General features: G+C 62.3%; 1 protein-coding gene across 5 annotated transcripts in view; it reads left to right on the forward strand.

Moving 5' to 3' along the window:
• The first annotated feature begins 191 nt into the window (after positions 1-191).
• Positions 192-12,144, forward strand: part of ASIC3 (acid sensing ion channel subunit 3) — a 41,652-nt gene continuing 29,699 nt past the window's right edge. For 2 of the 5 annotated variants that reach the window (XM_048842066.2, XM_048842068.2), the window contains exon 1: positions 194-1,182. In XM_048842066.2, the coding sequence (XP_048698023.1) occupies positions 628-1,182 (555 nt within the window). In that variant the 5' untranslated portion in view covers positions 194-627. Of the gene's footprint in view, positions 1,183-12,144 lie in introns of all 5 variants that reach the window. The other 3 variants (XM_048842065.2, XM_048842067.2, XM_048842064.2) reach the window with 3 other exon arrangements.

A 12,144-nucleotide genomic window follows, 5' to 3' on the forward strand; every position in this document is an offset into this window, starting at 1 on the left:
GGAGTCCTGGCTCCCGGCCCCTCCCCCATTCTCGCCCACTGGGCCTCTCTCCCTCTGCGGTGGATCTCGCCCACCCACAGATGGGTGCCGGGCCGGGTGCAGCCCCAGCTGGGCGCGGGGCGGGAGGGGCCGGCAGCTGGGCGCTCGGCCGGGGACGGATCGGGTCCGGGTGTGAGGGAGGCAGGGAGGGGGCAGCGCTGGCTCGGGCTGGGGAGTCGAGCAGCTGCCTGAGCGTGTTCAGGGGCGGGGGAGCCGCAGCCTGCTGAGGAGCTGGAGCCATCGCGCCGGCAGGCTGCACCGGCAGGCAGCCCGCCCGGGAGACGGGCGCACAAAGGGCTACTGAGCAGCTGCCGCGGGGGGGGCCCGCCGGGGGGGCGCAGCCCGGCGACGGGGACCCAGGCCGCATTCCGTCGCCGTGGCGATCCGGGGCTGCGGTTGCCAGCGCCTGCGATTGGTGGGAGCGGGGTCCTGCTCTGGCCGCGCCGGGAGCCCGGGACGCGGGGGCCTGACAGCTGGGCATGGGCGGGCGCCGCGGGCAGGCCAGGCGAGGCGGGGCAGCAGGGAGCCCAGGTGCCCGCCCCGGCGCTGGGGCGTGAGGGCCTGCCAGGGACAGGGGCTGGAGCCACCATGAGGGCCTGCTCGCAGGGCAGCGCGGGGGCCGAGCAGCTCTCCAGCCTCCAGGTCTTCGCCAATAACTGCTCGCTGCACGGCGTCAACCACATCTTCCGGCACGGCTCGCTCTCGCTGCGCCGCGTGCTCTGGGCCCTCTTCTTCCTGGGCTCGCTGGGGCTGCTGCTGGTGGTCTGCATGGAGCGCGTCACCTACTTCTTCACCTACCCGCACGTCACCAGGCTGGACGAGGTGGCCGCGCCCAACCTGACCTTCCCCGCCATCACCATCTGCAACCTCAACGAGTTCCGCTTCTCCCGCATCACCCGCAACGACCTCTACCACGTGGGCCAGCTGCTGGCCCTGCTCAGCGACCGCTACGAGGTCCGCAGCCCCCACCTGGCCGAGCCCCAGCTGCTGGCCGCCCTGCGGGACAAGGCCAACTTCCGGCACTTCAAAGCCAAGCCCTTCGACATGGCCGACTTCTACAACCGCACGGGCCACGACATGGCCGAGATGCTGCTGCAGTGCAGCTTCCGTGGGGCCGACTGCGGCGCCCAGAACTTCACCGCGGTGAGTGCGGCCCCCGGCCGGCACGGCCGCAGCCTGCCTCAGGCCCGGGGCTGGGGGTGGCTCTGCCTGCGGGGGGCTGGGCGAGGCGGGGGGATGTTTGACTCCAGGCCTGGGGGGCAGCTCGCGGGGGGGTCCTGGGCTGGGTCTGTCCGTCACTTGGCGGGGCGGGGGGCTGTTGGCACGGCTGCGTTGGGCTCGTTGGACTCGCGCCCCCAGGGCGTCAGCGAGGGAACAGGGTGACGATTCACCCCTCCCCCACGTGCCTAGTGCTGGGCACGGCACTCCTGCTCCCCCCGCGGCTGGGCTGCTGTCCCCCCATCTCTGGAGCTAATACCCGCCCGGCAGGACCAGGCCCCGCTCCGGGGCCCATCTGTTCCCTCGCCCAGCTGTCTGCGGACGGGCCAGGCTCCCCTCTGCCTCTGGTACCCCACAGCCGCAGGGCTCCAGCCACGGAGCTGCCAGCCCCGCCCGGGTGCATGGGCCCCCAGCTGTCTCTGGTGCCACGAGCAGGGCGACATTCGGGAGCCGGGGCTGGAGGCTAAGGCTGAGCCATCAGCTCCCGAAAGCACCTTTCTGGGCCGCAGGCCGACGGGCGTTTCCCAGAGGAGACACCCCGGATGCCGCCACAGGGTCACTACAGCCCTCCTCAGAGGATGGGCCCGAATGCCACAAGCAATGGCCTGGCCCCTGCAGCCTGGCTAGGAGCCCCCCGCTTCGCCCTGTGGGCCTGGCTGTCCCCCTGGCTGGCTGAGCGGCGCTGGATGCTCTGACCCCGTTGATATTCCCTACACCCTGCCAGCTGCGCTGCCCTGTGCCGGTCAGCGGCCGTGTGGCTCAGACACACCCTCGCGGCGCGCGCCCAAGCCGGCCTGGCACAGGGGGTTCAGTTGGAACCATTTCTGCGGTTTGCAGTGACACGGACCTGACCCCTTGGGAACACTCCCTGCACCCCCAGCCAAGCCACTTCTCGGCTGCACGCCGCTCGCCTCGCTGGCCAGCGAGTGCCGCTGTGTCCTCCCTCTGGCCCGTCCTGCACCGCGCTCGGTGCCGAGAGTGACTCTGCTGTCCCAGCCCAGGTGGGACAGGCGGCGTTGGCTGGCCATGGCCACAGCTCCCGCAGGTGGCCCAAACGGGGGGCAGGCGGAGCTCAGTGTCCTTCGCACCCACAGGACCATGCTCGCAGCCTAGTGCCAAGAATCCCGTGGCTAGCATCACCACTCTCGCACACTTGGGTAAAGCGGGGGCTGTGTGTGCATGCGTGTGTGACGCAGGGGCCATGGGTGCCCGTGTGACATGGGGCGGTGTGTGTGCATTGGGTCTCCCTGACCAGGCTGCTCTGCTGTGGGTAACTCCCCCGTCAGCCCCGCACCCCTGGAGCTGGGACCTGCCCTCGAGAGCGGACGCTGGCACGTGGGTGCAGATCCTGCTAATGCCCAATGCTGGGCGGAGCTGGACCCTGTGCAAGCTGTGCCAGGGGCCTGCTGCAGCTGCGGGGCAGGCGGGCGGGTGCACGGCCTTGGCTGGTGTTTGCTGGGTGCTGCCCCTTTAAGAACGGAGTGGGGCAGACAGTGTTTGCAGGAGGCAGGTGGGGAGGATTCCTCTCTGGGGCAGGGCAGAAGCCCTGGCTCAGAGGAGCTCCCAGGTACTTCAGCTCTGGCCTCTCCCAGCAGGGGGCGCTGTGGGGGCGGGGCAGGTGCACTGGCTGGGGGTGGGGGAGCTCCTGGCTACTCCAGTCCCAGCAGGGGGCACTGTGGGGGCAGGGCAGGTGCGTGGGCTGCAGCGAGAGAGGGACCCCTGGAGACTCAGGAATGGGGCGAGCAGAGCTGGGGATGGAGCCAGGCACTGAGAGTGCTGAGGCCTAGGGTGGCACCCGCCCGAGCAGGGCGACAGGCTGGGACCTTCGTGTGGGGCCGGGATGCAGGGCAGGGGCACCAGGTGCAGACTCTCTGTTTCCCGCGCGGGGCAGGCAGGCCGCACGCTCCAGGCTGAGGGGAGGGATCCCTCTGTCCCCACCTACGCGGAGCCGGTGGAACTCCCTGCCACTGGGTCTCGCTCGGGCCAAGCGTTCAGGCACGGTCAGAGCGTCGGACGTTGCTGTGGATAACGAGAGCGTCCATCTAGCCGGGCTGCCTGCGACAGCACTGGGCCGGCGTCCGCTAGGAGCTTGGGGGGGGTCTCCCTCTGGGCAGGGTCCCTTGGAGCTGCTGGGCCTGGCCCCGCTGGGCCGGGCCGGCCTGGCAGCTTGGGGGCCAGGGAGAAGGCAGATCCAGGGACGAGCGGGGGCGTGGGAGGCTGGAGAGGGGACAGGCCCATGGAGGGGGCAATGAGGGAGCCCTGCGACCCTTCCCTGCCCCACATGGCTCCGGCCTGAAGGGGCAGTCCCAAGCTCACAGCCCCTCCTGGCAGTGCCCACCCTGTGCTCAGCTCTCGCTGCAGCTGGGGTCACCCCCCAGCACAGGGAGCCTGTGGGGCCAACCCCACAATAGCAGGCGTGTCCCCCCCCCTGAGCCCCGGTGGGCAGGCGAGGGGCGTTCAAAGGAGACCGGACACGGATGGTCATGGAGGCGGCTCCCCGCCCCCGCGTCACCATGGCCCCCTCTCCCCCTTCTTTAGATGGATCCTTTGTTACCATGGCAATGGCTCCCCTCTTTCAGTGCAGCCGTTGCCATGGCGATGCCTCCCCTCCCTTACCTGTGTAGCTGTTGCCAGGACAGCGTCCCTGGTGTGGGTTGGGTGCTGCGGTACCCGCATGGGCCTGCTGCGCCCATCACACCCCTACCCAGGGCACTGGGGTGAAAGTCTCCAACCCAGGGCCCAGTCGCCATTTCGGGGTGCCCCACACGGGGGGGGGAGGGAGGGGGTGCATGTGTGATGCAGCAGGGAGGGGGAGTGTTGACCTGGGAATGCGGCAGGGGACTTTCATTGCGGATGGGAGACCTGAGAGCCTGTCACCTGAGCCAGGAGGGGGAGGTGACACCTCTGCCCGGGAAACTAGACAAAGGCTGCAGAAGGGAGCCTGCTGGGGGGGTTAGTTTTCAGTTTGGGGCTGGGTGGAGGAATGCAGGGAACCCCAGGGCTGGGGTCTAAGCTCCCTGCTCCCCCAGAAGGACTTGACTGAGGGGTCCTGGGTGTACCCACAAGCTCTGTTTTAGACTGTGTTCCTGTTGTCCAATAAACCTCTCGTTCTGCTGGCTGAGAGTCACAGTGAATCCCAGGAAGAGGGGTGCAGGGCCTGGACTCCCCCACACTCCGTGACAACTGGTGGCAGAGGTGGGATCTACTGCACCCCGTGGACGGCGCTTCCTGCAGTAAGTGACTGGGGAGCAGTAAAACAAAGGGGGATTGACGGGGACCAGGCGTCTGAAGATTCAGAGAGAGACAGTTTCAGGGGGCGGTTAACCCCTGGAAGTGTGTGACCAGAGAGGACTTCTGCAGTAACAGGGTCCCCCGGGGGATTGCAGCGAGCGGTCCCAGGGGTGGAGGAATCTGCAGCTCGACCCTGGCAAAGAGGTGGTGACCTCAAGAAGGACTGGCACACGAGGGGCTTTTCCTGGAAACCGTGGAAAGCTGCCCGGCCTGCGAGTGGCCAGCAGGGAGATGTACGCTAAACGCCTTAAGAGCGACCTGGTGGAGCTGTGCAGGCAGAGGGGGCTGCGCATCGGGAGGTCCACCAAGGAACAGCTGATCGCCCAGTTGGAGGACAGGGATCGCTTGGATGACCCGATCCCTGTCCCGGAGGGAAGCCGCCCGGCGGACGCAGCGTGGGGCTTGGGGCTGAGAGGGGTCAGACGGCTGCCAAGGACATCCCGAGACCCTTCCTACCTAGGCCTGGGGGAGAGGTTGGGGGAAGCCCGGCGAATACGGAGGGCACCCTGACCCCGGCAGCCAGCAGGGGATTCTCCCGGCAGAGCTCCCCATCCCTGGAGCGGATGCGGCTGGAATGGGAGAGGGAGATGAAAATGAGGGAGCTGGAGGATCATGAAAAGCAACATCAACATGAGCAGGAGGAGAAGGAGCGGGAACGTCAGGAGAAGGAGAGGCAACGTAGGCATGAGCAGGAGGAGAAGGAGAGGCAACGCCAGCATGAACTGGAGCTGGCCAGGCTGAGGAGCAGTGGGGCCCCGGCTGCGGTGAGTGCGGGGGGACCCAAGACTGCAAGGAGCTTTGATAAGTGCTTCCTGGCCCAGCATAAGGAGGGGGAGGACATAGATAGCTTCCTGACGGCCTTTGAGAATGCCTGCGAGATGCACAGGGTTGACCCTGCAGACAGGCTCCAGTTCCTCACCCCCTTACTGGACCCCAAAGCCGTGGAGGTGTACAGCCGAATGACAGGGGCAGAGGCAGGGAACTATGAACTGTTCAAACAGGCCCTGCTCCGTGAGTTTGGGCTGACCCCCGAGATGTACCGGAGAAGGTTCTGGAGTCAGCGCAAAACGCCTGAGGTCACCTACCTACAACTGGTCAACCGGATGCAGGGATATGCCCGCAAGTGGACAGCTGGGGCCCAAGCTAAAGAGGACCTGCTTGACCTAATCGTACTGGAGCAACTGTATGAACAGTGCCCTTCCGACCTGAGGCTGTGGTTGGGGGACAAAAAGCTCGAGAACCCCCAGCACGCAGGGCAGCTGGCCGACGAGTTTATGAACAGTCGGTCAGGGGGTAGCAGGGAGGAGTCCCAAAAGAACAGGCCCCCCCCCCGACGCAGAGAGAGAGTCACCATGGGACCTCCCAGCGGGGAAATAGGGAGAACCCCCTCCAAAGGGGAACGCCTGGCGTCGGGCCCCTCCGACCCGCTCGAGGGGACCAATGTGACCTGAGCTGCTATCACTGTGGCCAGAGAGGCCACGTAAGGACCCAGTGCCCCAGGCTCAGGGACAGACTGAACAGACCCAACCTACGCAGGGTTAACTGGGTAGGGACTCAGCTGGACGAGGGACAGACGACCCAGGCAAGGGAGGCTACCAGTTTACCACCTGCTCCGGAGGGAAGAGTACCCCAGGTCAGCTCCGCCAGAGGGCTGGAGGCTCTGGACTCAGGGTGCTCGGTTTACAGGGTGGGCGCGGGGCTGTCCCTCCGGAGAGAGTGCCTTGTTCCCCTGGAGGTGGATGGGAGGAAGGTCAATGGATACTGGGATACGGGCGCGGAGGTGACGCTGGCCCGGCCCGAGGTGGTGGCCCCAGATCAGGTGGTGCCCAACACCTACCTGACCCTGACAGGGGTGGGCGGGACCCCATTCAAGGTGCCCGTGGCGAGGGTACATTGAAATAGGGGGACAAGGAGGGCCCCAAGGACGTGGGGGTGCACCTTCATTTGCCCACTGAGGTTTTGATGGGGGGGGACCTAGAGGACTGGCCAAGCAACCCCCAGACCGCCCTGGTTGTGACCCGTAGCCAGAGCCGGCGAGGGGCACTGCACCCTGACCTCGGGGAGGGTACCACACCGGAGGCGCAGGACCCTTCCCTGGTGGGGAGGGAGCGCCGAGGGGCATAACTCAGAGAGGGGGAACCGGTTGTGATGAAGTGGGACTGTTCTTAATGTTTCCTCTGAATAGTGTGGGGGTGCCTCAGTTTCCCCTATGCTTGACAAAGCCCTGGCTGGGATGATTTAACTGGGAATTGGTCCTGCTTCGAGCAGGGGGTTGGACTAGATGACCTTCTGGGGTCCCTTCCAACCCTGATATTCTATGATTCTATGCAGTTCTTAAGTCTCTAGGGGGTGGGATGAGGGTGTATGATCATTGCAGAGCCCTAGAGGGCAGGTGTGTGCAGGGGTCTGGAGACAGAGAATGGCTGACACCCTGTTTCCTGGCAACTGATGGCCTGGGCCCTTCCCCCCTGCAAGGTGAGAGCTAAAGGGCTGGAGAACAAAGGAATCAGGTGACCACCTGGCCCAGGAAAGGAACAAAGCCCAGAGGAGGGGGGGCTGGAGAGAGTTTCAGTTTGGGGCTGGCTGGGACATGGAGTGAAGGGCAGACATGGTTGTCTGGCTCACTGCCCCCCAAAATGGACCTAGCTGAGGGGTCCTGTTCTCTGCACCTACAAGCTCTGTTTTAGACCATGTTCCTGTAGTCTAATAAACCTCTGTTTTACTGGCTGGCTGAGAGTCACGTCTGACTGCGAAGTTGGGGGGCAGGACCCCCTGGGCGGACTCGCTGTGGGAAGCGCACGGAGGGGCAGAGGAGGCTGAATTCTCCGAGGTCAGACCCAGGAAGGTGGAAGCTGTGTGAGCTGTGTGTCCTGCAGACAGGCTGCTCACAGAAAGGAGACTGCCCCAGAGTCCTGCCTGGCTTCGTAGGGAGCCATTCCAGAGCATCGCCAGGGGACTCCGTGACACAGGTCCCCATCCCTTCCCCAGCCGCTGAGTTCCAGGCCGAGTTGAGGAAAGATCCCTCCTAGCGGAAGCTCAGGGACCTGGCCGACCTCAGTGTGGGACGGACCATGAGGAGAGGTTGCCAGGAGAGGTTCCTGTGGGAGAAGGGGTTCCTGTACCAAGAATGGGCTCCCCCAGGGGAAGTGGAGTCCTGTGGGATCAGGAGGCAGCTGGTGGTCCCCCAGAAGTATCGCCGCAAGCGCCTGTACCTGGCCCATGACATCCCCCTCGCAGGGCACCAGGGAATCCGGCGCACCCGGCAGAGGTTGCTACAGAACTGTTACTGGCCCGGGGTCTTTACCACGGTCCGGCAGTATTGCCGATCCTGTGACCCCTGTCAGAGGGTGGGGAAGGCCCGGGACAAGGGGAAAGCGGCTTTGAGACCTTTGCCCATCATAGAGGAGCCTTTCCAGAAGGTGGCCATGGACATCGTGGGGCCTCTCAGCAAGACGACCCAGTCGGGGAAGAAATACATTCTGGTGGTGGTAGATTTTGCCACCCGCTACCCCGAGGCAGTGCCCTTAGCTTCCATTGAAGCAGACACCGTGGCCGATGCGCTCCTGACCATTTTCAGCCAAGTGGGGTTCCCCAAGGAAGTCTTGACAGACCAAGGCTCCAACTTCATGTCGGCCCTGCTCCGGTGCTTGTGGGAGAAATGTGGGATCCGGCACAGCTGGGCCTCAGCTTATCACCCCCAGTCCAACGGGCTGGTGGAGAGGTTTAACGGGACGCTAAAGATGATGCTGAAAACCTTTATGAACCAGCACCCGCAGGATTGGGACAAGTACTTACCTCACCTGCTGTTCGCGTACAGGGAGGTGCCCCAGGAGTCTACCGGATTTTCGCCTTTCGAACTGTTATATGGAAGGAGGGTGAGGGGCCCCCTGGACCTGATGAGAGATGAGTGGGAGGGGAAGGCCACTCCCGATGGAGAGTCAGTGGTGGAGTATGTCCTGATCTTCCGAGAGAGACTGGCTGAACTCATGGGCCTGGCCAGGGAGAATCTGGCCAGAGCCCAGAGGAAGCAGAAGGTCTGGTATGACTGCACAGCCCGGGCCCGTGTCTACGCCACCAGGGATCAGGTGATGGTTCTCATTCCCGTGAGAAAGAACAAACTACAGGCCGCCTGGGAGGGCCCTTTCAAGGTTGTCAAGCAGCTCAATGAGGTAAACTATGTAGTGGAGCTGTCGAACCGGGCGCACCACCGCCGGGTGTACCATGTGAATATGATGAAGCCATATTATGCCAGGGGGAATGTGGTGTTGGCCGTGTGTGGACAGTGGGAGGAGCAGGGAGATGACCCTTTAGTAGATCTATTCCTCGGGACCAGAGCTGGTTCCCCCCTGGAAACAATCCCCCTCTCGGATCAGCTAACCCCTGCCCAGCAAGCTGAGGTCAGGGGGTGCTGCATCCGTACCGACAGCTGTTTTCCAACCAACCTGGACGCACTAATCTGACTCTCCACCGGATGCAGACAGGGTCGCACCCGCCGATAAGATGCTCCTCCTTCCGAGTCACAGGGAAAACTGCTCAGGACCTGGAAAGAGAGGTCCGGGACATGCTGGCTTTGGGGGTGATCCAGCCATCGGCCAGCCCTTGGGCCTCGCCGGTGGTGCTGGTCCCCAAAAAGGATGGGTCGGTCCGGTTCTGTGTGGACTATCGGAAGCTCAATGCCATCACTGTATCTGATGCCTACCCCATGCCCAGGCCGGATGAATCATAGAATCATAGAATATCAGGGTTGGAAGGGACCCCAGAAGGTCATCTAGTCCAACCCCCCGCTCGAAGCAGGACCAATTCCCAGTTAAATCATCCCAGCCAGGGCTTTGTCAAGCCTGACCTTAAAAACCTCTAAGGAAGGAGATTCTACCTCCTCCCTAGGTAACGCATTCCAGTGTTTCACCACCCTCTTAGTGAAAAAGTTTTTCCTAATATCCAATCTAAACCTCCCCCACTGCAACTTGAGACCATTACTCCTCGTTCTGTCATCTGCTACCATTGAGAACAGTCTAGAGCCATCCTCTTTGGAACCCCCTTTCAGGTAGTTGAAAGCAGCTATCAAATCCCCCCTCATTCTTCTCTTCTGCAGGCTAAACAATCCCAGCTCCCTCAGCCTCTCCTCATAAGTCATGTGTTCCAGACCCCTAATCATTTTTGTTGCCCTTCGCTGGACTCTCTCCAATTTATCCACATCCTTCTTGTAGTGTGGGGCCCAAAACTGGACACAGTACTCCAGATGAGGCCTCACCAATGTCGAATAGAGGGGAACGATCACGTCCCTCGATCTGCTGGCTATGCCCCTACTTATACATCCCAAAATGCCATTGGCCTTCTTGGCAACAAGGGCACACTGCTGATTCATATCCAGCTTCTTGTCCACTGTCACCCCTAGGTCCTTTTCCGCAGAACTGCTGCCTAGCCATTCGGTCCCTAGTCTGTAGCTGTGCATTGGGTTCTTCCGTCCTAAGTGCAGGACCCTGCACTTATCCTTATTGAACCTCATCAGATTTCTTTTGGCCCAATCCTCCAATTTGTCTAGGTCCTTCTGTATCCTATCCCTCCCCTCCAGCGTATCTACCACTCCTCCCAGTTTAGTATCATCCGCAAATTTGCTGAGAGTGCAATCCACACCATCCTCCAGATCATTTATGAAGATATTGAACAAAACCGGCCCCAGGACCGACCCTTGGGGCACTCCACTTGATACCGGCTGCCAACTAGACATGGAGCCATTGATAACTACCCGTTGAGCCCGACAATCTAGCCAGCTTTCTACCCACCTTATAGTGCATTCATCCAGCCCATACTTCCTTAACTTGCTGACAAGAATACTGTGGGAGCTCGTAGACAAGCTGGGAGGAGCCCGGTACCTTACCACCATGGACCTTACAAAGGGCTACTGGCAAGTGCCGCTGGATGCAGATGCCCGGCTGAAATCAGCCTTTATCACCCCTCTGGGGCTCTATGAGTTCCTGACCCTGCCTTTCGGCCTCAAGGGAGCGCCGGCCACCTTCCAGCGCCTAGTGGACCAGCTACTGAGGGGGATGGAGAGTTTTGCCGTGGCGTATATTGATGACATCTGTGTCTTTAGCCAGACCTGGGAGGACCACGTGTCCCAGGTTAGACAAGTGCTGGACAGACTCCAGGGGGCTGGGCTGACTGTAAAAGCGGAGAAGGCAAGGTGGGGATGGCGGAAGTATCTTACCTGGGCCACCGGGTGGGGAGCGGCTGCCTAAAGCCGGAACCAGCCAAGGTGGAGGTGATCAGAGACTGGCCCTCTTCCCACACCAAAAAGCAGGTCCAAGCCTTTATTGGGATGGCAGGATACTACCGAAGATTTGTGCCCCACTTTAGCACCATAGCCACCCCCATCACTGAGCGATGCAAGAAGGGGAAGCCAGACAAGGTGGTCTGGACCGAGCAGTGCCAGGAGGCTTTCCGGGCGCTGAAGGAGGCTCTGGTCAGTGGCCCAGTTCTGGCAAACCCAGACTTTGACAAGCCCTTTGTGGTGTTCGCCGACACCTCAGACACAGGGCTGGGGGCAGTGTTAATGCAGGAGGATGAAAAGGGGGAGAGACACCCCATCGTGTACCTGAGCAAGAAGTTGCTACCCCGGGAGCAACACTACGCGGCCATCGAGAAGGAGTGCCTGGCCCTGGTGTGGGCCCTCAGGAAACTAGAGCCCTATCTCTTCGGGCGGCACTTCACCGTCTACTCCGACCACTCTCCCCTGACCTGGCTGCACCAGATGAAAGGAGCCAACGCCAAGCTCCTGAGGTGGAGCCTGCTCCTGCAGGATTATGACATGGACGTGGTCCACGTGAAGGGAAGGGCCAACCTAATAGCGGATGGCTGTCCTGGAGAGGGGGCCCCGAACTTCCCCAGGTCACTGATCAGAGTGACCCCGCCCAGTTCAGTCTCGAAGCGGGGAGAGATGGGACGCAGCAGGGAGGGCAGAGTGTTGACCTGGGAATGTGTCATGGGGTGTGGGGGAGTCCGGGCCCTGCACCCCTCTTCCTGGGATTCACTGAGACTCTCAGCCAGCCAGTAAAACGTGAGGTTTATTGGACAATAGGAACACGGTCTCAAGCAGAACTTGTGGATACACCCAGGACCCCTCAGTCAGGTGGAGGGCAGGGAGCTTAGACTCCAGCCTTGGGGTTCCCTGCGTTCCTCCACCCAGCTCCAAACTGAAACCAAAACCCCCCCAGCAGGCTCCCTCCAGCAGCCTTTGTCCAGTTTCCAGGGCAGAGGTGTTACCTCCCCCTCCCCCTCCTGGCTCAGGTAACAGGCTCTCAGGTCTCCCATCCACAGTGAAACTCCCCTGCCACATTCCCAGGTCAACACTCCCCCCTCCTGCGACACACAAACAAAGCCTTTTATGGCATCGAGAAAGGTTCTGGGTGCGGCTGCATCGGACAGACAGTGAGGCTAAACCCAGGATCAGGAGCAAACACTGTTCCCCTCTGCAGCGGGGTAGGACAATTCCCACCTTAGTAACTTCCTGGGATGGTCCCATGGATTCATCCCCCTCCTTTATCCAGCATTGCATGGCAAGCAAGGCCCACAAGCACTCCCCCCGCCCCCCCCAAT

The sequence above is a fragment of the Caretta caretta genome, chromosome 2 (genome assembly GCF_965140235.1).
Source record: "Caretta caretta isolate rCarCar2 chromosome 2, rCarCar1.hap1, whole genome shotgun sequence".
Lineage (NCBI taxonomy): Eukaryota > Metazoa > Chordata > Testudines > Cheloniidae > Caretta > Caretta caretta.